The following is a 25,857-nucleotide window of genomic DNA, read 5'->3' as shown; positions in this document are numbered from 1 at the left end:
AAGAGTAAAACTCGCACTAATGTGACTGTCAAAATAATACATGCCATCCACAGGGGCATGAAAGGCAGAAGGTGCCAGATTGCCAGATTTTACAATGCATCAGCATGCAGATTACATTGTATATATAAAGCGTGTTATCGAAATCCGAAATCTGTGAGGTAAACCAAAATTGCTGTATCTTTTTAATGAAGACTATATTATTATTTATCACGGGAAAACAATTATAGCCAAAGGCACGATCGTATTCACAAATATCTCTGGCTGATCGTCCTGCAGAAAATATGTTATAACTCTATTCGCGGTGGTATTTTACATTTAATGTATCAGTCTTTATTGTATATATTAAATAGGTAATTTATTTCTAAAGTAAAGATGTGACCCAGTTACAAATATGAAGATAAATTGAATTAGAATATAATTTAGGGCTCATTTACTTTCTCGTTGGAATCTTCACTAGATTAGTGACTTCAATTTGATCACACCTACTGTTGCCTGTCATATTAAGACACTCGAGATCTTTCCTGCATCATTTCCAAAGGCAATCTCCTAAAGATACTGTTAAAGTATTTGCCTGCGGGATTATATTTCATAAGAGACAAAGACGGATATAGGGGGGCGTTGCGTCGCTTAAGAGAACCACGTATAGGCAGGCAACAGGACGACAGTAAAAACCCCACCATATATGTTGGCCATTCATTGCATAGTTCAGCAACCTGATTGTGCAGAAAAAAATCCCACCAGATAAACTGAAGAGTTAAAATCACACTTGTCCTGTAAACGCGCAGGTGGATATATTTTTCCCAGATGCGTAAAAATGCAAAATAGCTGCTAAACCGAACTCACACCCAGTCAAACGTAATGCATGTATCCAATAAACAGTGTGCACTGTGAACTGAAAAGGTGTAATGTCTTAAAATCGTGGCTTTAATACAAACTTTGATCAGAACGACTTGAAATCGGGGTTGAGATACTTGAAATATGCTCTAACAGCATTAGGGTTAAATATTGATTATTTTAGTCGTTTTTATCCTTCCGATCAATCGAAATTCTGTTTAATTTAAACTACGAATTTGATTTACTCTTTAAATAGTCCTGCAATTAAAATATACGTTGAGATCTCTGTTAAAACCAACGGGCTTTATTTAAATTATGCAAGTGTGGCATGTGCAGGGTTTTTCAGGAATTAAATACACATCCTTTCTCCAAAATCATCGTTTGAAGTTCAGTTCCTTTTGCAGATGTCTATTTCTTTCTGGTCCGTCTACTGGATTGGATTAAAAAGCCCCTTTAACTGGTTTATGAATAACACAACGTTTTATTCTTTCTCTTTTGTTTCATTCTTCTTCTTCCTGCATTTAAATAACGATAGCTCTTTAGTATTAAAAGTGGAAGAAAATTGCATGCAATTACCTTTGACTGTAAAAACGCTGTAATCAGCAGGCTACATCAAAAATTACCCTAATTATAGGCGCTTTTATGATGGTCTAAACCTTTCTCGCGAATAATACCGTAAATTGTACCAAGTATCTGCTTTAAATTGGACGGGGCTGCAGCTGGGGTTTTTTGTTTAGTATTGATCGTGCTGGACTTTTACACCAGATTTGCTCAGTTCGTGAAAAGCAGTCAATATTGCCAGTGGAGTGGCGGCTCCATTAGATGAGATCAGAACCGTGGCTGATAATAGAGCTCTGTAATTTACTTCCTTGTTTGCTCACAAAAACCAAACAACTATGTATCGGTAAGTAATGGTGGTTTTGTACATACTGCGAGTTATTGTCATTTTGGAATCTTGGACATGTCTTGTTTTTGTCAATTGAGATCAATGGGCAAGTTTCAACGGATTTCAATTTGATGTTTACAGGTCCATTGTTGCACAACTTCTGAGGGCAGTCTGACCCATATTTTCACCATTTAGTTATTTCTTGCTCAGTTAAAATATTCACTTGTGAATACATTTTATTCTAACGATAAATGTCTACAAGTAGTGTGTTCTTGGGATTTCGAATAGTACAGCAGATTATATTCCAATACCGTTGTCGCTGTTGCAAAATACTTTACTGTGGATTTCATAGTATTGCTGTAGACTCGAGTATGTTGATGTGGTTGAAACACCAAGCGTGCAACTTGTTTTTAAAATATATTTTGCTGTTAATTACTCATATTACTCAATATTATACCTATTCTGATATTTTCAACCTGCACGACCCCTCAAAGAAAACTGAGCGCAATTTTCTGAATGCAATTGGAAAGCAAGTTTCAAGATTATCCTTTCAAAATACTACAGATTTTACTAAGCGGGACTCATTACCAGTGGTCAGTGTAAGATCGAAGTGAAATTAATTACATGTACTTTTTAACAAAGTTAACCACAAAGCACGTCGACTTTTTATGATTTATTACTCAATATGAAAGAAACTAAAACATATAAACTATATACAACTAAAATTTAATCAATATATACATACAACGTGTCTTTTTTTATCTGTTTCCAGTGCGTCTCAGCATTACCAAGTTGCGCCGTTTTAAAATCGGCATAAAATCTCCCACATTTGCATTTGCGTTTTGTGATCATTGGATCTCATGGACTGTCTGGAGACGGTGGCGGCCCTTTCGTAATGTCTACAATCACCGTCCGTTCCTCCTCTTCGCCCATTACCAATCCAATTTAACGTGGCTGTCAGCAACTGCAATCGCTGCTAGATCTTCCATGCAAAATGGCTCCTGGGTATCTGGGCATTGTCGAACGATGGATTCCCTTTAACCCCACTGAGAGATTTTGGCTTCTGGATGTTACATCATCTGTCTTTGCATGGTGTCTTGGTGGCTCGTGGAGTACCAGGGGGAATAACCAGCCATGTAGCTGTTAGAGGTCATGTTGACACCTTTGGCCGAAGCTGTGATGTCCCATACTGGCGGGATGGCTGGGGAATGAGGGGAAAGACCGGCCGACCCAGAAACAGAATCGTTCTCAAGGGGATTTCCTCCCTGCTTCATCACTTTCTTAAACTTTGAGCGTTTATTCTGGAACCAGATTTTCACCTACAATAAATAGCATAAAAAAGTGAAAACATGACACTTAAACAACGGACAGTATGTCTGTTTACAGTTAGTAAAATGTTCAATGGCACGAGAATGACAGTTTAATATGGTTTAGAAATATAAGCAAAACGATACTGTGAGAAAGACTGCACAAGATAAACCAATGAAGCAAGTGGTCGTTTTCTACAAATAATTCTGCATTAATACTTCTGGCGGTTTCTGTTCTGTATCGTTGTTTGGATTATCCAACCGACTGGATCATTGCATTGCCGTGAGGCAATTACATGACATATTAAATGTTTTCATCATTTTCAACAATAGCACATAGAAAAATCGACTCTGTTCTGTGATAAGCCAACTGTGTTATAAATTGAGAGGTGAACATCATTTAAGGCGAGGATTCATTTGTACATCTACCTTCTGGCTACTGGCGCAGAAAGAAAGGAACATCCTCAGCAACATTTTTTCCCCGTAACTATTCAATCTTATTGGCGTATCTAACCAATTGAAGGACATATATTGAGCTCATTTTCTTATATATTGAGCTCATATATGCACCCCATTAATTCACACCGATTTGTAAACTGTTAACTCAGCCAGTCTGACGTTTCCTTGAAGTTCAAATTCAACATTATGAATGGGATTTTATGAGGCCTACGAACAAACGCTTGATGTGTAAGTTTTCACCTGGTTCCGACGTTTAGAAATGCATTGTGGTCTGCATTAGCAGCTTAAAAATAAAATTAATTGCAGTATTTTACTATCGAATTTGTATCTTTCAAACACATTTTAAACAATCTACTGATTCAACTCTGGAGAGTTAAACGGTGGCAGACTATTATAAAACTCCAACAATGTTGCTAAGACCCTTTTATCATCTGTCTACGATTCCAATTTGTGCCATGCGACTTGTTGTTCATAATTACAGCCACTTTGGGGAAAAATATGTTGCTGAATACGCGGATGTCGTCCCTTTCCTCCCGTTCATCTCACACAATTAACCATGATGCTGTTTTACATCATAATTGTTCCTTGTCAGATCTCTACCCACCCCACTATCCCCATCTCCCAGTCGTCCACCATCATTAGCGACAATCCCAACAAGATCCAAGGGTGAAGTAGAATTTGTTTGTGTTTGACAGGTGGTTCAAAACAGCAGGCACAATCAAAAATGTATTATGAACTTGACTGCTGAGCGTTATGTCTGAATGCAAAATGGGTTTAATCATCCATAAACAAATAAAATATTCTAACTAGACTGCTTTCGAAAGTTTTCAAATCTGGATACCTTAGGTTTATTAGAAGGAGCATTGTTAGAGATATGGAAGAAAAGATGACAACGACTGGAAATATATTTACTTAGATGCCGTACAATTGGTATTGTTGGATATCCGACCCAGTTTTGTAAAAAAATAATATTACATGAAATTTCTTATTTCAATAAATATTACATGATAGACTGACGTCCAAGAAAATTAGTTTGTTTTCGCAAATTAAAATCAAATCAGTCGAGTTAGCAAAATCCAGTCTACGCGCATCTTTATAATTCTGTAATGGTCATGCAATGTAATAAATCATTGCCGTTTCGTTAGTGTGGCTTTTAAGCGGATATTTTTGGGCGAGAACTGAAATGAGCGCGAAAGTTGTTTATTGATATATTTAAAGTGTGTGAACAATGAATTATTTCATTGATTTCTAATAGACAATATTAGAAATATTGCAAGAGGTAGGAGTTAAATAATGCACACGGAACAAAGATTATCCTCACTGGTCTAGAGTCACGTAAATGCGAAATAACTTCAAAATGCTGTACATATTTTCTGGTATACCACTGTACCATTCCAATGTCGCCGTAAATGAATCAAAGGAGCTTATATTTGTTGAGGAAATTCTGGCTCAGAAGTCCAGACGAGAGAGAAAAAAAATATCCAAAGGTTATTTACACAGGGATTGAAAACATTACAGAACCTTTACCCACTTTTCTTGCAAAACGTTTTTTCTGAGCAAATGGAAAATCATAAATTCAATTGCATAATCCTCAGCATATTCAGAGCTTTTAAGTAAGTGTTGGTATTTCCTGAACCCCTGTTCCAAAGAGAACTCAATCGAAATCTGCAAGGAAATACAATTGGCTCATGCCAAAAGGTACTGCAACTTCCACATTCTTTTTTTAATGGTTTATTTTCATCTTTAACTCCGCCAAATAGAAAAGGAGCATCTAAAATAGTAATTCTATCCTCATAATTGCCTACATATAATCAGGGCTTTGAGTTTGATGGACGAAAGAAAGGTTTTATTTTGATATAGTGTACTCTGTCATTCAATTGCACGTGGACTGTACATATGGTCCATTTGTGGTGAGCAAACTTATTCCATTGTGGCGTTGCATGTGTTACGTTTAGAAGTACCAAAGCCATAGACCACAAATCTCTTGCAGGTCTCCGCTTATACCGTAGGGCCAATCATTCTTTCTAAACAAACACCATATAAAACGAGAGTTGCACTTCAACAGCGAATCGTTGTTGGGAACAACGCTTAAATCAAGTTACATCTAATTACCTTATCTCAAAAGTATCCCTATGAAAAGGTAAAACATTCAAAATTGTTGTGATTTGATTAACTTGATATTCGCTGCATGACGGTGGACACGTGGTGCGTTTAAAACTGCAGTTACCATTTTGTTCTTCGGAGGACCGCTTTGAGGTAAGATGAAACTAGGCAGAAAGATAATTATCTTAAACTGAAAGCGCGACTTTTATTGCAACTTGGACAATGTGATCGAAACTGAGTTTCTGTGTCACATTTTCCGAGCCATTTTTGTTTGCAGCGCGCTGGTAACATACTGCCCTGCACCCTCAGCGAATGCTCACGGATGCGTCCTGTGAAATTGGACCTGCATAGTATATAAACATAAGGCGAAAAGAAAGGTGTTGCAGAAAGTGAGATCCGACGTTCGTTGTCGAGCACTGTACCTGCGTCTGCGTGAGTCCCATCGAAGCGGCCAGCTCGGCTCTCTCGGGCAATGCCAAATATTGAGTCTGTTGGAAGCGGTGATTTAACGCCTGCAGCTGGAGACTTGAATAAATGGTGCGAGGTTTACGGATCTTTTTCCCTTTCCCGTTGAAACGGATCTCGCCGTTTTCAATCACTGTCGTCTTTTGTTGCTCTGGAAAGCAAGCATACTCCGACATGTTCCACGGCCCTGCTCACAGCTTAGTCCTACATAGACTTAAATGCATATTGCGCTGGAGTTTTTTTTTCTCTGCTCTCGGCGATGGAAGCGTACTGTATGGACACGGACGGCGTTTAAAGGTACGGACAGTCCCGCTAACAATTCCAACGAGTTGAAGTAATCGGAGGATTCTACTATCTTTAGTTCCACAACACCACCCCGCCCCACAACCCCCTCCCCTCCGCCCCCGGCAAATTACAATGAAAAATCCTAACTGGCGGCTCTAAAATAAGTAATTTTACATTGGGATGCATCAATTAACAACAACTTAGTTTATTGTACATGCAAGTACAATGTGCTCCATATCGACAGAGGTAGCAGCGATATGCAGTTACTTAATGACCAAATTATTATTCCATCAAATAAGAAGACAGTTGTTTGTGCATTGGCATAACATCTCTATTTAAACGTCGCCCAAATAGACAGATAAATTAAAGTTTGAAATGTGAAAAATACGAAAAGGGGTGAAGTAAAGGAAAACGTCAACAGTCGGAACAAGAAATACATGGGTTGCTGAAAGGGAATATTGTATTGTGACTCGGAAAGTTTACGATTTAATCGGGAAGAGAAAAGCCCGAGGAGGTATAACTTTGGGTCTGGTTGAAGACTCACCTGTCTCGTCTAAACGTGTCTGACTGCCAGTGTTGTTGCTGTGGTAGGACGGCAGGTAAGGGCTGTGATGCGAGTGACTCACGTAGGGATAAGGAAGGGGTCTGTTGTAAGTGTTGACGGCCGGGTACGAGCTGTCGTGCTGGTGTGAATGTCCTGAGTGCAGGCAGTGCACTGGGTAGTGACTTTGAGACATGGCCGGAGAACTTTGCTGGGACTGCTGGCCGAACTCCATGAAAGCAGATTTGGAATCCGGGGCTTCCAAACCGTCAGCCATCGTAGTCATGGTCATTATAAAAATTCAACCGAAGGAACAACTTTCAAAAGCGTAATCTCTCTCTTTTTCATGAAGAAGGTAAATCTCCCGAGGAGAAAGCGTGGACTTGCAAGTTCCTATAGTTAGTTTTTTAAAGCAGAAGGTTATATTGGACTTTCAAGTTGTGTGGAGGACGGCTGGAGTTGAGGCGGTCTTTTAGTGGATTCTGCTAAAGTTAAGGCTCGGCTTTCAGACTTGATGCAGATGCTGTAATGTGCCACAAGTCGAATGATTTGTCTCCAAAGGGCAGCAACGTCTGATTGGTCATCTCTCCGCCTCGTCATCCTCCTGCCACTTCCACTGGCTTCAGCGGATGCAGTCAACAATGGGTTAAGCAGACTAACCTAAAGCACAGCCCAAACAATCTTTCGCAACATCCCCCAACAATGGCTTTCCCTTTGCAAAGATCCAAAGGAATTATGAGCCTCAAATCGCGCTGTCATTTCGATAGCACAATACCGAAAGATTATACTTCTAGTATCAGACAATTGAATTTTTAAAAAATCTTAGTTAATCTCATCTTTAATAAAGCCACATGGCAAAAGCAACGCAAACACGATCCACGCAATAATTACATGGGAGCATTTATGTTCGTGTGAATAATACAATAAATTAATGGATATTTTGCACCCCAGATTACAATGTTAATGCAATTAGCGGGAGAACGAAGACAGTTAAACTCAGTGGCTAGAGACGTCCCACTTCTCTCTGATTCGGAAGCACCAGCGCTCTCGGTCACCTCCTCCAGTTGCATGGCAATCTGAAAATCCTCTCCAGATTGAAGATATTGCAAATTATGAATGTGGTTGGCGGTTTGGCAAATTTGTGTTAATACACGAGTTAAAGTATCCAGACGTGCCTTACAAAATTAATTAGATTTAAATTATGAATGGCTTCAGTGCATTATCAATATAATTAAATATGTAACACGGTGTTACATTTAATTTTGGATGATGTGTGTAGGGATAATTATGGGCCTACTTGGAAATACACAAAATTTATCTTAATTATTCTAAAATTGCTACAATGAATTTGCCCACAATTGTCTTGTAATGATTATGACCGCATTTCGAATAAAATAGTGGAAATAGCATAAATTATCCTCTAATTATACGCTACTGTCGCATCAATTATCCTCTTATCAAAGTGGTTGTCTGACTGCAGCCTTTAGTACCAATGCTCATTTCACTATATCAAGAACTTTATAACTGTTATTTACACGATCTTTTAAAATCGCATCGCAAGGATGGCACCGTGGCTTTTCCCGCGTTCAAAGGAGAGTAAAGATTTGAGAAGATTCACTCGGAGACAAAAATACTGACATCTCTATTTACAGTTGTATACTGAAAAGTCGGATATCATACAATTCAGATGGATTTTACAAAAACAGTATTAGGCATTCGAACGAGGTAAGTCAAATTTAAGTTAAAAAAAACAAACAAATGTTAACCTCTCAAAAGAAAATTGATGAACAACATCACTGTTAATTGGAAGGGAATCTGTGCAACAACTCCTTGGCTGGGAACCCGAACTAATTAAACAAGGTATCAACGATATTAAAGAATTCTACCTTGATTGCAAGATTTGAAATTTGGAACAATATATATATATCTTTGACTTGTTGAAACGCACGCTGTGTACTGTCTGTTCATATCACTATTTTATCGCGTGATTACAGCACACCTGTCTATTCGGAGACAGATAAGGTTTCCTGATTTGTTGTTGTCTACGCGTTCAGAGCTACATCATAATATGCATTTTAATAAATGTATTTATTAGCTTCGATTTCGTAATAGCACGAGAATAGGAAATATAACCCACTTTGCACGATTAACAGAATTCAACACAGTGGCAGTTTAATTTACAATAAGACTTTCTCTTCAAACCATTAAGGTTAGCTATCGATTTCAAATCATTTTCACGAAGCGAACACATCGTTGATTTTTGTCTATTCGGGTTCGAGGAGCTTCAGATGAGCACAATAGCGACTGAAATACCACAGAGAAAAGAGAGCTGAAGAGGGGAAACCAAGTGAAGAGTGAAAGCATAACGGCTAGCTTTATCGTTAACAAATCAGCCAGGAAAGAGAGTCACTGAACTTGAAAGCAAGATCTAGGTCCTTTGAGCATTATTGTATAGTGGTAGGTATGTAAAGTTAGCAAAGGGAAAAGAAAACGTAATATTATAACAGTCATATTGCAAATTTTACTAGATTTTCTCTTCAAATTACAGAGGCAACGTCCTGAACAAATGCAGGACTTCCTTAACGTTATTGTACAGTTACATCTTTAGTTTACCGTCGTCGATTTAATAATCGTCATATTCTGTTTTATAACGCTGCAATTTAACATTTAATTGGCTTCTTTAAATGCTTTAAGTTATAGGACAATTGTACAACATAAACAGCGAGATGTTGGAATTATTACCGGCATTGCATTGCCAGCAGTGATTTGCTCCTTTTAGCCTTTTATTAAAGTTGCCGTTGTCCCAAGGAGATTCGTTGTCTGGTGTTATTTTTCCCCACTGTGAAGATAATTCGCATCGATGAATAGGATGGCAGCATTTCAGAAGAGGATAGGGCTATATTCTAAAACCCATGTGTGGTTTGGCAGGTGCAATCGCCCCCGTATCATCACTGAACCAAATATGAGCGGGTAGCATTTTGTTTGTACCCGCATGACCCCTGCGAACAATGTTATATTGTGGGGCAACGTCTCAAATTGTACTGCCATTTATTCAGTAAGTTTTCAGTAAGTATTTTTTTATGTATGGAAATGACGGACTAATCGATACTTGTTGGGAAGCCAGTCATTTTACACGCACATGCCTCTTCTGCCCTACGTAGCATCTGAAGATTTAACGGGCCTACAGTCATTGTTATTTCCCGTTTTTATCATCCTCACTTTTAATTCAAATGGAACGAGCGTTAATCAAATTGAATGATAATGTTTAATGTTGCCGTTAATGAATATTGTCTCAAATTAAAACGAAACATTTATTTTAAAACGCACAAAAAAATTAAGAATAATTCAGTGTAAAAACTCTTTCTTGTTCATTTGATTAGGAATTATCCGAATCGTGGATGTAGTAGGCAAACTTCAGCAAAGAATGAAGAAAATGATAGTTGCCTTGTAAAAGAGAATTGGGGTAGATATTTTTTGAAAACAATTTCATTATGAGGATGATGTTCTTCAAAAGAATTTACCAGCGGCAGTATTTCGACAGCGAATAGGATATCAGCACTACATACAGATAACTCATAAATTTATCTCACGATAACTATATAAATATCTAGGTGGTTACGTATTTAAATAAACTTCTTACAGCTAGATTTAAGTTTTACGTATTGAGGAGAAATAAACACACGGGTTGCAAAATAGTAGTGTACATGCAACACTTTTAAGGCAACATAGTCACTGAAGTATATTGCTGAATGATCAGAACTTGTTAAACAGTGCATGCATTTGTGGAAGATACTGTTTAAATCCAGTTAGCAGGCACTTAATCGTCTAAAGATGCACAACATCTTGCAGACATTATTCTGCTGCCATTGCCAGATGCCATTGTGTTTTGGTTGAAATTTAGGCGGCAGTGGGTGAGACCAATATATATTTTTTCTTGGCGAAAATAACACCATAATTATTATTTAGTTGTGGTAGACGAGCAGCGTCAATGATTTGCGCGCCAATAATGTCAAGGAAATTGTAAATAAAGTATTACATTCGAATTCCGCACCAGCTCCGCTGTGTAACCCGAAGCGACAAGGGTTTGAGATACAGATAGCTATTTTACAGCGCACCAACTACTTTCTCTTGCTATCACATCAAGAATATATACATTTCTGAAAGTGAATCCACACTGCGAACGGTTTCCTTGTTATCCTTTATTATCCTGACATCTCTGTTGTTATACTTGGCACAGCATATTCTAAAACGTACCCACTGAAAACAAAGCAGCACACCTTTGATTCACTTAAGTTAAAAGGAAATTAAAAAAAGATGTTCTGGCCTAAACATTTCAGCAGAATATTTAAAAATGGATACAATCTAAATTAAAATAGATGTTCCTCTTATAACTCAGGAATGACGCGTTTAAAAACATGGCTACACCAGTCTGCTAACACCGAAGCGACTGTTAACCTGGACATTCGCATCAAACTCCTTCTAAATATCGTCTAGTGGGAGAGGTACACGGTAAGTGTTGGCCACAAATTGCACGAGGGTAACGAATGTCAGATGCTTAGCTGTTCCGAACAAATAAACAAATAATAAAGATTAAACACATTATACTTAAGCAAGGATTGGCAAACCAGAATAACCAACTGTTCCATGTAATATTAATTAAAGGTCAACTGTAATGGGATAATTTCGAGGAAGTAAATTTCCACTTCAAATTAGGCCATTTTGGAAAAATATAATTTTAATAGCTGTGGGTTTGTTCAATGTTTCACGCGGAATACAGTGGTCACATAAATCTGGGCGAAGATTCCGAATAAGAGCTCAGCACCTCTCTGGTTTCAATGGATGATTTGAGTTATTTCTTACATTTTTGAGGTTTGGCTGGGAATTTAGCGGTCACACACTTCAAATAATCTAATTTAATCTAATCGAATAATGAATGTCACTGTTTGCTAAGTAGTCAGATATCCGACGCTGTAAATAGTGTACATCAACCTATCCCCCAATTGCTAATCCCACGCCCATTGGGCTCCCACTTCAAAGGAAGCAAAACAAAAAACAGGCATGCAAAAGACAAAATTTTAGACAAATGTTTACAATTAAATTTGGTAGCCGAATAATCGTGGAAAGCATTCATTTCTGAAGATCCACTTATTGGAAATTGCAATTTTAGAAATCAATATGGTGAATTGTGGTTAAATGGATTTCTCGCTCTGTGTGTGTGTGTGTGTGTGTGTGTGTGTGTGTGTGTGTGTGTGTGTTGTGTGAGAGAGAGAGAAAGAAGGGAGAGAGAGCGTGTGTGCATGTGTGTGGATTTGGACACAGCGATGGAAGAGGGTACAAGACGCGAAGGGAGAAGAGCCAAAGATTTCAAATAAATCTGAGTATGTTCAAACCCGTTAAACAAGTAAAATTTCTCCCGCACCGCTTTTAATCTCTTATCATATGTAAATGCATGTTTAACACGAGGTAATTGGCGATTTTAGGAATTCATTCCAAAGCTCTTTATTGCGTTTTTCGATAACCACTGCAGTCTGGCCGATTCATTCTTCTTAGGCGGCAATCATTTCCTATTCAAAATGGTTACTTACGCGGCAAAGGAAAATCATTGGATTTTAAGGATGATCTTACGTGTTATTTATCGAGATTTAAAATCCACCCTCACTATCAAGATTTTTTGACAACTCACTGTGTTAATAACAGACAAGTGCAACCAATTCCAAATCGCCCCGGCACCAGTCGCATTAGATTTGAGAATAGAATTACAACAAAATCCCAGCTAATACTGATACAAACATGAAGCAAGCACGGAAAAGGAGACCCGCATAATGTCACTGCAGCAGCCTAGAACAGTGCGGCTTGCTCTACAGATTTGTAAAAGTCCTGTTGGCATTCTAGAAAAGCAGCAACCTGACTTTGAAAATGCTTACCTTTCTATATCAACCCAAGTAATTCCTGTCCATGTTTTAATGTATTGACGCAGAATGTTCGAAGCCTGATCTGTTCTCATCCTTATTAATTGACGTGACTTTAGAGCCTCTATAATTGTGACATATTATGGCGACGCTTAGTCTATTTTTGCGCCTGTGTAATTATCCAACGTTTTATTTTTAGAAGAACTGGCATCGTAAATGTAACCAGAATGCATGTAATCATTCCGAGGGCTGACATTCAGAACCCCTCGTCCTGACCCCCCATTGCAATCATAGCCGCTAACAACCCTGTTTGAATGACAAATAAAGAAATTCAAATTCAATTCAAGCAAAGGGATCCAAGGGACACTGGCGGAAATACGGTATGCCAATATAGCATGTGAAGTCACCAACGCAGTGAGTCTGTTTGGGCTTGAAAGGGGACACGCATACACACATGTGCACATGTGTACATGTGTGTGTGTGTGGGCCTGTGTTTGTGCGTGTGTATGCGCGCATGCTTGTGCGATGAATGACAGGCAGGGCAGCAATCATGGGGTTTTCTTCTTTTATATCAGAATGCACTGTTCTTTGCCATTTATCCTTGATGATAGAAAATTGCCCTGTTGCCAGGGCGCTGCTGAAACAGAGGCCAAAATGCCACATTTCCATCTGTAGCTTGAAAGCTGTTCAAATTAATCCGCCAAACGAAGATTCGGTGATAAACAAAGAGGTAGAAAGGGATGTGTTGTTTCAGCTATCGTGTATTTCCTTTCTGTTTGTTCGCTCATTTATTTTCCGTAAAGTCAAACTAAAACGATCGCTTTTAACTAATCAAAAGTTTCAGTAAGTATTACAAGCCTGCCCTTTTATGGTTACAGGCTGTTAAGAGAAGCCTACAAATAAATTGCCAGGAACACGAAGTTCCCAATAACACACAACCAGCGGGTGCAAGTTGAAAGTTTACCAATAGTAAACAGCGGTGATATTTTGCGCTCCTTCACTGAGCCAAGTCTTTCTAAAATGCAGTGTTTTGGTCAAACAATTAGGGTGCATTAGGGGAAGTCAGCCTTCAATCTCATTTAATCAGAAGTCCCTCCCGAAGTGAAACACACTGACATTTCCATAGTTGCAAATGAACCAGATTCAATTCCCTTAACGTTATAATGAGTGTGTGGAATATCAGCAAATGTGATCGCACGGTACCACTGTAATAGGAAACTTTGCAGAACCCGTAAACGAAATTGCAAACTGCGAACGCCAATGGCGATGTGGACTTACAATGGAATATAAACCTATTGACAACCCCCCTCGCCCCCCTCACTCTGCTGAAAAAAGAGCCATGTACTATGAAACGGTTCAACATATAACAATATTTGAAGTCTGTATTTATCCAAGATAAAACAATTAAAAATGAATACCAACAACATTAGTATTTTTCCCCAAAAAAATGTCGCCTGGAGAAGGGTCCCGACCTGAAACGTCGCTTATCCATGACCCACAGAGATGCTGCCTGACCTGCTGAGTTACTCCAGCACTCCGTGTTTTGCCCAGAAAGGTAGTCGATCGAAAGATAAGACGTTTTTAACAATACTCTCAAAAATCACATACTTCTAAACGAAGGTTCAGAATTTCTTTAAAGATTCTGTTGGCGCCTTTTCACATGTCCAGTTGAGAACGTCTTGGTATATTTTTCGAGCGTTAATGCAGAAGGTCCATCAACTTCTATTTCAGAATATCTTAGATTGACTTGTCCTTTTCGTCTGAAATGTTACGGGATATCTCTTGACAAATTACGATTATATGGTCTGAAGAAGGGTCTCGACCCGAAACGTCACCCATTCCTTCTCTCCAGAGATGCTGCCTGACCTGCTGAGTTACTCCAGCATTGTGTGATACCTGGTGGAAATCAAAGGTGAGTCAGGCCAAAGATGAACTTGGGGATAGGCACAAAATGCTGGAGTAACTCAACGGGTTAAACAGTATATCTGACAGTGGAGTAGACCCAGGACAGAAAGAGATGCTGCCCGACCCGCAGTTACTCCAGTATTTTGTGTCTGCGTTCGGTGTAAACCAGCACCTGCAGATCATTTCTACACAGACAAACTCAGTTTAAAATGCAGTGCCATGTGTGTTTAGAGTTTTCAATAGGCCCCAAAAAAAAAGCGGAGGCAGTGAATCTGTACAGTTGGAAAGGTTCATAGGTCATGTTCTGATCCAGAAATTTGGTTGTACAAATCTCGGCTCCTACTCCAATGGAGTACTGGGGGAATGTGCTGCTGAAGCACATTAGCATGCAGGTACAGCAGGCAGTGAAGAAAGCTAATTGCATGTTGGCCTTTATGACAAGAGGAGTTGAGTATAGGAGCAAAGAGGTCTTTCTGCAGTTATACAGGGCCCTAGTGAGACTGCACCTGGAGTACTGTGTGCAGTTTTGGTCTCCAAATTTGAGGAAGGACATTCTTGCTATTGAGGGAGTGCAGCGTAGGTTCACTAGGTTAATTCCTGGAATGGCGGGACTGTCGTTTGTTGAAAGATTGGAGCGACTAGGCTTGTGTACACTGGAATTTAGGATGAGAGAGGATCTTATTGAAACATATAAGATTATTAAGGGATCGGACACATTAGAGGCAGGAAACATGTTCCCAATGTTGGGGGAGTCCAGAACCAGGGGCCACAGTTTAAGAATAAGGGGTAGGCCATTTAGAACGATGAGGAAAAACTTTTTCAGTCAGAGTTGTAAATCTGTGGAATTCTCTGCCTCAGAAGGCAGTGGAGGCCAATTCTCTGGATGCTTTCAAGAGAGAGCTAGAGAGAGCTCTTAAAGATAGTGGAGTCAGGAGGTATGGGGAGAAGGCAGGAATGGGGTACTGATTGTGAATGATCAGCCATGATCACATTGAATGGCGGTGCTGGCTCGAAGGGCCAAATGGCCTACTCCTGCACCTATTGTCTATTGTCTATTGTCTATTGCATGTTGGAGACATAGGAAACTGCAGATCCTTCAATCTTGAACAAAAAACAATGTGCTGTAGGAACTCAGTGGGTCATGCAGCAGCTGTGGAAGTAAATAGACAGATGACATTTTGGGTGGGGACCCTTCTTCAGTCTGAATAAGGGTCCTGCCTGAAACATTATTTATCCATTTATCCCCATAGGTGTTGCCTGACCTGACTGCCATGCAGTCTTTCAATTAAACCTGGGCAATATCTGGCCTCTCAGGGAGACACATAGTATTCTATGCCATTAACGAAAGAGCAGGAATATTATCTCTGTTGTTCTGGCTACCATCATCACTCCATCAACTTTCCTAACCTACACTGAAGCCTTTTTAATGGAGAAATGTAAAGCAGATACTGGGTTACTCAATTTGGCTTGACCTGACTTTTGTGTGTTGTTGCTTTCCATGGTAAATTGAGCAAATAGGCTAGTGGAAAAAATTATGGTGAATCAGAACCAGCTGTTACTAAGAGCTAAAAGTTAATGTGCTTAAAAAACAGTCTTGGACAATAGATAAGAACAACACAAAAAAAACTGAGAGGAAAATAGGCAAAATGGTAAATCTTGGTGACTGGGAGAGATACAGGTGACCAAGTAATCTTTCCCTTATCAGGGACGTCTAAATTCAGACAGTTACAGTGTCAAAATAAGTGATCTGCCATTGAGAACAGACATGAGAAGAAATTTATTCATCCAAGGGAGAATGATTTTTAGAATTGTCCTGCATAGGTTCAGATGCATGACATATTCAGGACAAGGTGATCGGTAGGTTTTTGGACATTCAAGGAATCTCGTGATGTTGGATCAGTTTAGAAAAGGAATATCAAAGTGTAAGATCAGGCATGGACAATGAATGGTGGAGTGGGCATATGGGGTTGACTATCCCACACCTTATTTTCTAATGAAAAATCTGATGCACTAAAGAGTGACAAATTTCCCCAGACCAAAAGGTTTCAAGCATTTCAATCCCCCAGACCAAACGGTTTTAAAGGATGATCGCAAATGGTACAATTTTTCACGTTTCAATTCCTCCTTTGGATTCCTCAGTGTAGAATAAGAACATACTGTGGCGGCTCCCAAAGGTCGGGCCATACTACTACCGACCCCTCGGCACGGGAATGGACCAGTCCCGGGAGGCGGTCCTGGACTCAGGAATATAAGGACAAGGTTTGGGCGCCAAGCCATTCCGGCAGACTAGACCCGTCTGAGACCCACGAACCAATAAATATACCTTCCCGAAATACCTGGCTCCTTGCCTTTATCGACGCGCTACATTGGTGACCCCGACGTGGTCCACGGGCTGGCTCACCCATCCATCCGGGCAACGATCTCGTTGGTAGCTGCGCGGTTCATGTGGCATGGTCTGCGCAAGCAGGTTGGCCAATGGGCCCGCACCTGCATTCCGTGCCAGACATCAAAAATTCAACGCCACGTCCGGGCGCCACTCCAAGGGATCGGTCTACCCTGCCGCCGTTTCGACCACCTGCACGTGGACATTGTGGGCCCCCTCCCGCTGTCCCGGGGCATCACCCACCTCTTCACGGTGGTGGACCGCTTCACGCGGTGGCCGGAGGCCATACCATTGGCTGATACGTCTACAGCCACATGCGCTCGTGCGTTGGCCGCGCACTGGATTGCTCGCTTTGGTGTGCCGGTGGTCATCTCATCGGACCGGGGGCCACAGTTCACCTCCGAGCTGTGGTCGGCCATGGCCCACCTGTTGGGCGTGCGGCTGCACCACACCACGGCCTATCACCCGCAGGCAAACGGCTTGGTGGAGAGGTTCCACCGGCAGCTGAAGGCAGCGCTGAAGGCGCGACTCGCCGGCCCCGACTGGATGGACGAGCTACCATGGGTTTTGCTGGGCATCCGGACTGCCCCCAAGGAAGACCTGGCTTCATCCTCAGCGGAGCTCGTATACGGGTCTCCGCTCACGGTGCCCGGGGAGTTCGTGCCCTCGTTGCCGGGGCGAGAGGAACCGCCCTCATCCACCCTACATCGTCTCCGAGAGCAAGTTGGCAAGCTCGCACCCGTGCCGACGTCCCGCCATGGGACATTCCGCCCTTACGTGCCATCGGCCCTCCAGGACTGCGCCTTTGTTTTCCTGCGCCGTGACGCCCACCAGGCGCCACTCCAGAGGCCGTATGAAGGCCCGTACCGGGTGCTGGAGCACGGACAGACAACCTTTGTTTTGGACATGGGGGGCCGGCCGGAGGCCGTGTCAATTGACCGCCTGAAGCCGGCCCACTTAGACATCGACCAACCGGTGCGGGTGGCCCAGCCTCGGCCACGAGGTCGCCCCCCTTTGCGGGTCCCACCGCCTGTCCCTCCAACTGTGCCTCCGCCGGCCCCTCTGTCGACCGATTACCGTACGCGGTCAGGTCGGGTTGTGCGACCACCAGTGCGTTTCGTGCCTCCGGATCTGGGGGGGGGTACTGTGGCGGCTCCCAAAGGTCGGGCCGTACTACTACCGACCCCTCGGCACGGGAATGGACCAGTCCCGGGAGGCGGTCCTGGACTCAGGAATATAAGGACAAGGTTTGGGCGCCAAGTCATTCCGGCAGACTAGACCCGTCTGAGACCCACGAACCAATAAATATACCTTCCCGAAATACCTGGCTCCTTGCCTTTATCGACGCGCTACAATATGCTTGATACTGTTATTGGAGAAAGGTGAAAGAAAAATGCCAAGGAATTACAGACAATTATAGACAATGGAAAGGCAGGCCCGGTGTCCGTTCTTTTGTAAATTACTAGTTTATGAGTGGCTGAATGTCTCAAAACTGTTGAGTTGTTTGGAGAGAGCACCTCTTACACCTATGTAGGTAATGCCTGATCAACCAGTTTGTATTTTTAAAGAGGCAACTGAAGCAGTGAATGGGGAATGTTATGATGTAAAATGTAAGTATTTGGTGTGGAAGGGCAGATGGCAGAGAATGATGGCATTGGCCAAGATTGGCGATACTGATCACAGACTAGGCTGCCACTTTGCCAAACACTTGCAGTGTGGCTGACATGTTGCACCCAGTTGGCAGCCATTTCAATTCCCTTTCCCATTCCCATACTAATCTGCCTGTCCTCTGCCTCCTCCACTGCCAAGATAATGCTGAATGCAAACTGAAGGAACAGTACCTTATACCCAATACCACTGCCAACCCTCACAGCCTCACTAACCGCACCCAGGCCAGACCCACGATGCCACCGCTGACCCGTACCTGTGTGCCGGCCCCTCGCAGACAGGGACAGTGACTGCACTGATCCCCCCCCACCTCCCCCGGATGGTCTACCCAACTGGGTTCCAGCCTGAGGACCTCCACAATGCACCATGACTCTCCTGGGCCCCACTGCTCCCCCTTCTAACAGAGGACTTCAATAATGGCACCTCTGGGTCCTGCTGCCCTTGCCCCTATTCTAGCCATGCTACTTCTAACCCCAACCCCTACACCCAATACACACACTTCCCCTACCCTCGGAGTACCTATAATCCCTACACAGTACTTCCTCCAAACCTCCCTCCACCACTGCTCCCCCCTCTAACCCCAGCCCTTACCCCTATCCAGTTTTCACCAAGCCACCCGACCTCTTCCTTTCTGATGCAGAGTGGTCCACAGCTGTGGCCTTCCCTTTGTATCCCTTCACCCACACTTCAACAATCTCCGAGCCTGCCATCATGTTGAGCTCTTCTTCTGTTGGTTCTGCCTTTGAGTCTTTTTCTCTGGTAAGGAGTCCTCACCATCCAGTGATGACCATCTCTCCTACCTCCAACATTCCTCCTCCTCCTAGACTCACCCCGCCAGCCTTCTACCCTCTTTGAATCTTTTTTATTTCCACCTGCCAGCATGATATGAACTGTCTTGACTTCTCCACTCCCCTTACCCACTCCAATCTCACCACCTCTGAACGTACAGCCCTCCACTCACTCAGCAACAATCCCAACGTTGTTATTAAACCTGCCGACAATGGAGGTGCATTTGTAGACTGGCATGTTGACCTCTACCGTGCTGGTGCCAGGCACCAGCTCTCAGACACCTCCTCATACCAGCGCCTTAACCATGACCACACAGACGAACACCAGGCCATCATCTCCCAGACAGTTTCCAAACTCATCACCTCTGGTGATCTCCCCTCCACAGCCTCTAACCTCATCGTTCCCCTGACCCATTGTTTCTGCCTGCTCCAGCCCCACAGAACTCATCTATACATACCTTGATTACATCCTATTCCTCCCTCCCCTTTCCAGTCCCTTCCGAAATACATATGAGACATCTCATATGCCCTTCATCTCTTCAATAACTTTCAATTTCTAGGCCCCATTGCCTCGTCTTTACCATGGACATCCTGTCCCTTCACACCTCCATCCCCCACCAGGAAGGTCTTAAGGTTCTCTGGTTCTTCCTTAAACAGAGACCCAATCAATTTCTCTCTATTTACACTCTCCTCTGCCTGCCGGAATTTGTCCTCACCCTCAACAACTTCTCTTTTGACTCCTCTCACTTTCTTCAAGGTAATGGTGTAGCCATGAGCACTTGCATTTTTTGTTGGTTACATCAAACAGTTCTTGTTCCAAATGTACACTCACTGGCAATATTCCCCAACTTTTTCTCCGTTACATCAAGGCCTGCATTGGGCCTGCCTCCTGCATCCCGTGCAGAACTCATTGATTTCATAAACTTTACTACTAACCTCCACCCTGCCCTCAAATTCACTTGAACTATCTCTGACACCTCCCTCCCCTTTCTTGACCTCTGTCTCGATCACAGGGGCAGGCAATCGACTGATGTCTACTATAAACCTGCCAACTCCCACAGTTATCTGGACGTCACTTCCTCCCACCCTGCCTCTTGCAAAGATGTTATCCCCACCTCTTCACTTCTCTGTCTCTGCCACATCTGCTCATAAGATGAAGCTTTCCATTTCAGGACATCTGAGATGTCCTCATTCTTTAGCAAACATGGTTTCCCCCCTGCTATTATAGATGTATCCCTCACTCTTCCCCCGGTACTTTCCAGTGCAATCGTGGGAGATGTAACATCTGTTCTTTTATCTCCTCCTTCACCTCCATCCAGGGACCCCAGCAGTCTTTCCAGGAGAGACAGATGTTCACGTGCACCTCCTCTAACTTCATCTACTGCATCTGTTGTTCCCAATGTGGCTTCTTGTGCATCAGCGAGACCAAGCATAGACTCGACAACCATTATGCTAAACACTGGTGCTTGGTCCGCCAAGGCCAACTGGATCCCCATGTTGTTAAACATTTAAATTCTTCTGCCCATTACCCAATGACCATTCTGTCCTCATCTAGTCCATCTACCCTCACCTGCATACTTCTACTATGGGGTCTTCTCCCTGCCACTACTCCCATCTTCCCATGCCACCCCCCTTATTTGGTCCCATACACATCTTCATATCTAATCAGATTCCATCATCCGAAGCCCCTTGTCACCTCTTCCAATCATGCCAAAGCTTCTGTTGCTATCTCCACCTCAGTCTTCTCATCTTACTCCATCCACCACTGGACCCTTCCTTACCTGGATCCAACTATCACTTGTGAGCTCTTGCCACACCTCCTCTCTCCTCTTTATATTGACCATCTCCCCACTTTCAGTGCTGAGGAAGGGTCTCAAAATGAAACATTGACTGTCCACAGATGCGGTCTGACCCGCTGAATTCCTCCAGCAGTTATTGCTCCCAAATCAAGAAATTGTGATTAGTGTTGTGCTGCATGGATTTTGATTGGGGCAGTAACTATTTATTATAATTATAAATAACTTAGATGAGGGGATAGAACACCATCCATCTAAATTTGCTGATAGCACAGATATAGGGAGTGTTGTAAAAGGTATTAATTGGAGTATTAACTTACGGGGAAATTGGGAGAGTAGCTTAAAATGTAATTATGGATTTCAATGCAGGCATTCATTTTGGACCTGAAAATTTACAAAGCCTTTAAAATGGGTAAATGCTAGAAGCAGTGGGATCCAAAGATGCTCAGAATATTTCATGAAGTAATTAATCAATTAATCTTTATTCAATAATAACAGATTATTAGATAACATGCTCGTATTTGATAATTTCATCTATACCATAATTTCAAACAATCTGAAACAAATCTTGAGTCTCCCAGAATTTACATTCTAGAGTTACCTCAATTGCAAGTTTCTGCACTAGAATGATTAGAGATACCACGTGTCTTGATCATTAAGATATTTTGAATAGGTACAATACAATCAAAACATTTGTGAAATGTTGTCCTTTGTTTCAAGCAGAATGGAGCAGAAGGGAAGAGATGCAATGTTACAGCTATATAACACAAGACTACAGCAGAAGAGCTGTGAATAGTTCTAGCCACCATACCTAAGGAAGAATATGTTGGCCTAGGGAGCGTGCAATGTAGATATACAGATAACTGGACTGTAAGGATTAAGTTATAAAGTGAGATTTTAAAAACCAAGATGCATTCTCAGAAATGTGGTTAAAGGATGATTTGCTTCTAAAATCACAATATTAATAGGACATGATAACCTTGTTGTACTTACAGAGTGGAGGTCTGGGGGCAAAGGCTTAAGTACTAAATCCAAGTCTTTTAATACCTCATAGGATGGTAAAAAGATTTGAGCTCACTTCTATAAGTGGTTATTTTGGGCAGGTCGGTTCAGATTGATATATTTTTGATGACTAAAGGGAAATAAGGAAAAGGTGGATGAATGGAGAAAGCTCATAAATCAGCCAAGACATCAGTGAATGTGGGATAGACTCAAAGGGGGCAAAAATCCTTCTGTTCCTCGGTTGCTATGCTGGCTGATCAATGGACATATTTTCTGCTGTGAATCTGACCAAAGGTCCTCATTAGCCACTAAGCATCTCAGAGCAATGTAAAGTTATGAAAAATGCTATGTAAATGGAAGTCTTTCCATATCAGGTTGGATATTGGTTGGGGATTAAGAGTTGGCTAGTAATCTATGTGAACTCATATCCTCTACCATCGGATATTCTGATGTCTAACCAAACAGTTACAGAGGATCTCGGCTTACAGCCTCACCAATAATAAACAGTGACTTTTTTTTAAACTGAAATAGCAGCCACGTTTACGAGCTAATTCTGCAGCAAGAACTTGAACAAATTACTTAACTTGGACGTGAGATTGGTAATTATAAATCACATTAATTAATGAATTAACAAAATAAATAATTAATTAATTAACATTCTTCCTTTTTATTATTTGCAATAAAATCTAGGTTGAGTACTACATAAGTGTTGTATGAAATAAACTAACATCACCTTAGCATAAAATTGTGAAAATTTAGTTCAGGGTTAAGGACAGTGCTTTTACCAGTTCTTATTACACCAAGTGATTATCTTTTGACAAAGATCAGGAATAATGTTCATAGTTTCTAATTTTTGGTTTGGTAAACTTTATGGTATTATATGAGTTCATGCAGTGCTAAGTATTGGATACACCATGCCCTTTATGCAAGTCACGTTATTTAAGCTGGTTGTGGATGTCACACTTTAATGAGAACAGGCAATCTATTGTGCTGGATTTGATTGGTGTCAATCATTCTACCCTGACTGCATGGGAGCTTTGACCCATTAGTACTAAAGTGACCTGCTGGTGAGAGTGGTGCAATGTGAATATGAATAAAGGTTGGTGTATATATGAACATCGACACAGCCCTCTCACTGTGCAATTGCATTGAATAACTTATTCATGTAAGCGTGGAGCGTACTGAACTGCAAGAATCTCGTGTACCTGAACAACATTGATGTTTGCTAGCAGGGAAAACACATACCAGAAAAAGCATGTCATTTTTCAATCATTGTATTCAAAAGTATTTTTGTTTTGCCAGAACGGTTAGATATTAGACTAAATATCTGACCGTTGGTTTGTCTGGTTTGTCTGCTCCTGAAAATAAGCACTTTTAATCGTGTTTACAAACTTGCTATGAATCACATTTAGTCATTTCATTATATATGCTTAAACAGGAACAAAACCTGATAAAACATAATTTGCTCACTTGTCTTCTTGTGTCTTCTTGGTAGCACATCTGGCTTGCAGAAATGAATTTTCATCCATATCCTGACAAACTCAAAAACATCAAAAACAATCAATTGTTAAACCATTTATCCATTCCATTCTATTATGCTTCGTGCATTAATTGGATTAATGAATGTCATTCTCGTTGTCATAAATGCAGAAAAAAATACAGTGTATTTCCAGAGCCAATGAAAGAATAAAACATCTGGGTTGGAAAGGAGTATTTGGAGAGTGGTTAGAATGTCATCAGTGAACATGGCTGATTAGGTAAGTGTCATGTTACAGCAATCAGGGCTTGCAGGTATGTTAATAGAGTCATTGCATCTTAATTAAAAATGGTTATCTTCGGTGGATTGAGTCAGAGCCTAATAGTTCCTATAGAGGCTGGAGTTCTGTAAGTGGAACATGATTCCAGGCATTGTTTAGAAACCATCTATTTCAGGGAGATAGACACAAAATGCTAGAGTAACTCAACGGGACAGGCAGCATTTCCGGAGAGAACGAATGGGTGACATTTCACGTCGAGGCCCTTCTTCAGATCCGAATGTTAGGGAGGCTTGGTTTACAGATTACAGTTTATAATCTAACATATTTGATTAGATATCGAAGGCCAGGTGAATTGTGAAATGACAGAAATTACAATTTACGGTTCAGCTTTCTAAAAAAATTGAGCAAATTCAGGCTGAACGATAATAAGATCAAGTATGTGTGATGGAAAAATGAAATATGATTTACATTTAAATTTAAAATGTTGAAAGCTTATCTCAATGGTTTTATAACAAAGCAAATGCCTTGTAAAGTTATCTTGTATGAGAAAGGGTGGTCCTTTTATCAGTTTTATTATATTGCAAACTTTATCTTTGGAGTTTATCTTATTGCTTCCTTTATCTTCTCTGTGATATCTAAACTAATCATGATTTTCTAATTTGTCTTTCTAATTTGAATGTCTGCTTCATCCATTCATATATGCATTTTGACTTTCTTGTCACATTTTTTGAGGTGGGACATTTCTCTCCTTACTCACCTCTTTCCTGTTGACCAGATATATCTCTTTATTTTCATCTTTCCTGCATATTTTGTAATCACTTTCATTCTTCTATTCCCACACTATGCCTTCCCTTTATCTTCAGAATCACCTCCTGCTCTCACAGCAACCACTCCCTCTGGTTTTCTCCAAGGGTTTCATTCATACAAGTATCAACCCAAATTACCCTATCCTTTCTTCATGCTAGCCTTCCCATTCTAGTAATCACTGAAAACTACTTTTGCTGACATTTTTTTAATCCTGGTCTGTTGATTTCACTACCTGATTAACTGATTAACAGCAATTATTGTCACCGCAATTGCTTCCTAGTTAACAAGATCTTAGCCATCAAAAACCTTGCAAGAAATAAATGAAACAAGATTATGAATTTTGACGACAAGGTAAGAACACAGAACATAAAGAACATAGAACAGTACAGCACAGGAACAGGTCCTTCAGCCCACAATGTCTGTGCCGAACATGATGAAAAGTTAAACTAATCTCCTCTGCCTGTCCAGGATCTGTATCACATCATTCTCTGCATATCCATGTGCCTTTCCAAAAGCCTCTTAAATGCCACTTTCACACTTCTCTCCACCACCACCCCTGGCAGCATGTTCCAGGCACCCACCACTCTCTATATTAAAAAATTGCCCTGCACATCTCCTTTAAACTTTCACCGTTGCACCTTAAAGCTATGCCCTATAGTCCTTGACATTTCAAACTAGGGAAATGACTGTCTATCCTATCTGATAATTTTATACCGTATACTTCATAAGAGAAAGAAACAAGAGAAGCTAGACACAAAAAGCTGGGGAAACTCAGCGGGATAGGCAGCATCTCTGGAGAGAACGAATGGGTGATATTTCGGGTCGAGACCCCTCTTTAGTAACTCTTCAGACTGAAGAGGGATCTCGACCAGAAACGTCACCCATTCCTTCTCTCCAGAGATGCTGCCTGTCCCGCTGAGTTACTGAAAAGGATCTCGACCCGAAACATCACCCATCCCTAC

General features: G+C 41.3%; 1 protein-coding gene and 1 long non-coding RNA gene across 3 annotated transcripts in view; one reads left to right on the top strand and one right to left on the bottom strand.

The window, feature by feature from the left end:
- LOC144606432 (uncharacterized) overlaps nt 1-25,857 on the top strand; it is a 64,245-nt gene that overhangs the window by 2,978 nt on the left and 35,410 nt on the right. The gene's annotated exons all lie outside the window — the stretch shown is intronic.
- On the bottom strand, nt 2,381-7,608 carry dlx6a (distal-less homeobox 6a). Of its 2 annotated transcripts, XM_078422489.1 has the most exons (3): nt 6,884-7,585; nt 6,012-6,205; nt 2,381-3,039 (listed from the first exon to the last, which is right to left on the bottom strand). In XM_078422489.1, exons 1-3 carry the CDS (start codon nt 7,170-7,172, stop codon nt 2,791-2,793), a joined length of 732 nt encoding a protein of 243 aa, XP_078278615.1. In that variant the 5' UTR covers nt 7,173-7,585; the 3' UTR covers nt 2,381-2,790. The 2 variants fall into 2 exon arrangements, with proteins under 2 accessions (XP_078278615.1, XP_078278625.1); XM_078422499.1 differs by lacking the exon at nt 6,012-6,205 and having other exon boundaries at nt 2,872-3,039; nt 6,884-7,608.

Source organism: Rhinoraja longicauda, chromosome 2 (assembly GCF_053455715.1).
Source record: "Rhinoraja longicauda isolate Sanriku21f chromosome 2, sRhiLon1.1, whole genome shotgun sequence".
Lineage (NCBI taxonomy): Eukaryota > Metazoa > Chordata > Chondrichthyes > Rajiformes > Arhynchobatidae > Rhinoraja > Rhinoraja longicauda.
Note: the sequence above shows the minus strand (reverse complement) of the source record. Positions and strands in the feature narration are given on the sequence as shown.

Excerpts from the sequence above, each read along its gene's own strand:
- dlx6a (XM_078422489.1), bottom strand. The coding sequence starts at position 7,172 with ATGACCATGACTACGATGGCTGACGGTTTGGAAGCCCCGGATTCCAAA. Across the intron at positions 6,206-6,883 it reads GACACGTTTAGACGAGACAG|AGCAACAAAAGACGACAGTG; the intron begins GTGAGTCTTCAA and ends CTTGCTTTCCAG. Across the intron at positions 3,040-6,011 it reads TGGGACTCACGCAGACGCAG|GTGAAAATCTGGTTCCAGAA; the intron begins GTACAGTGCTCG and ends TATTTATTGTAG.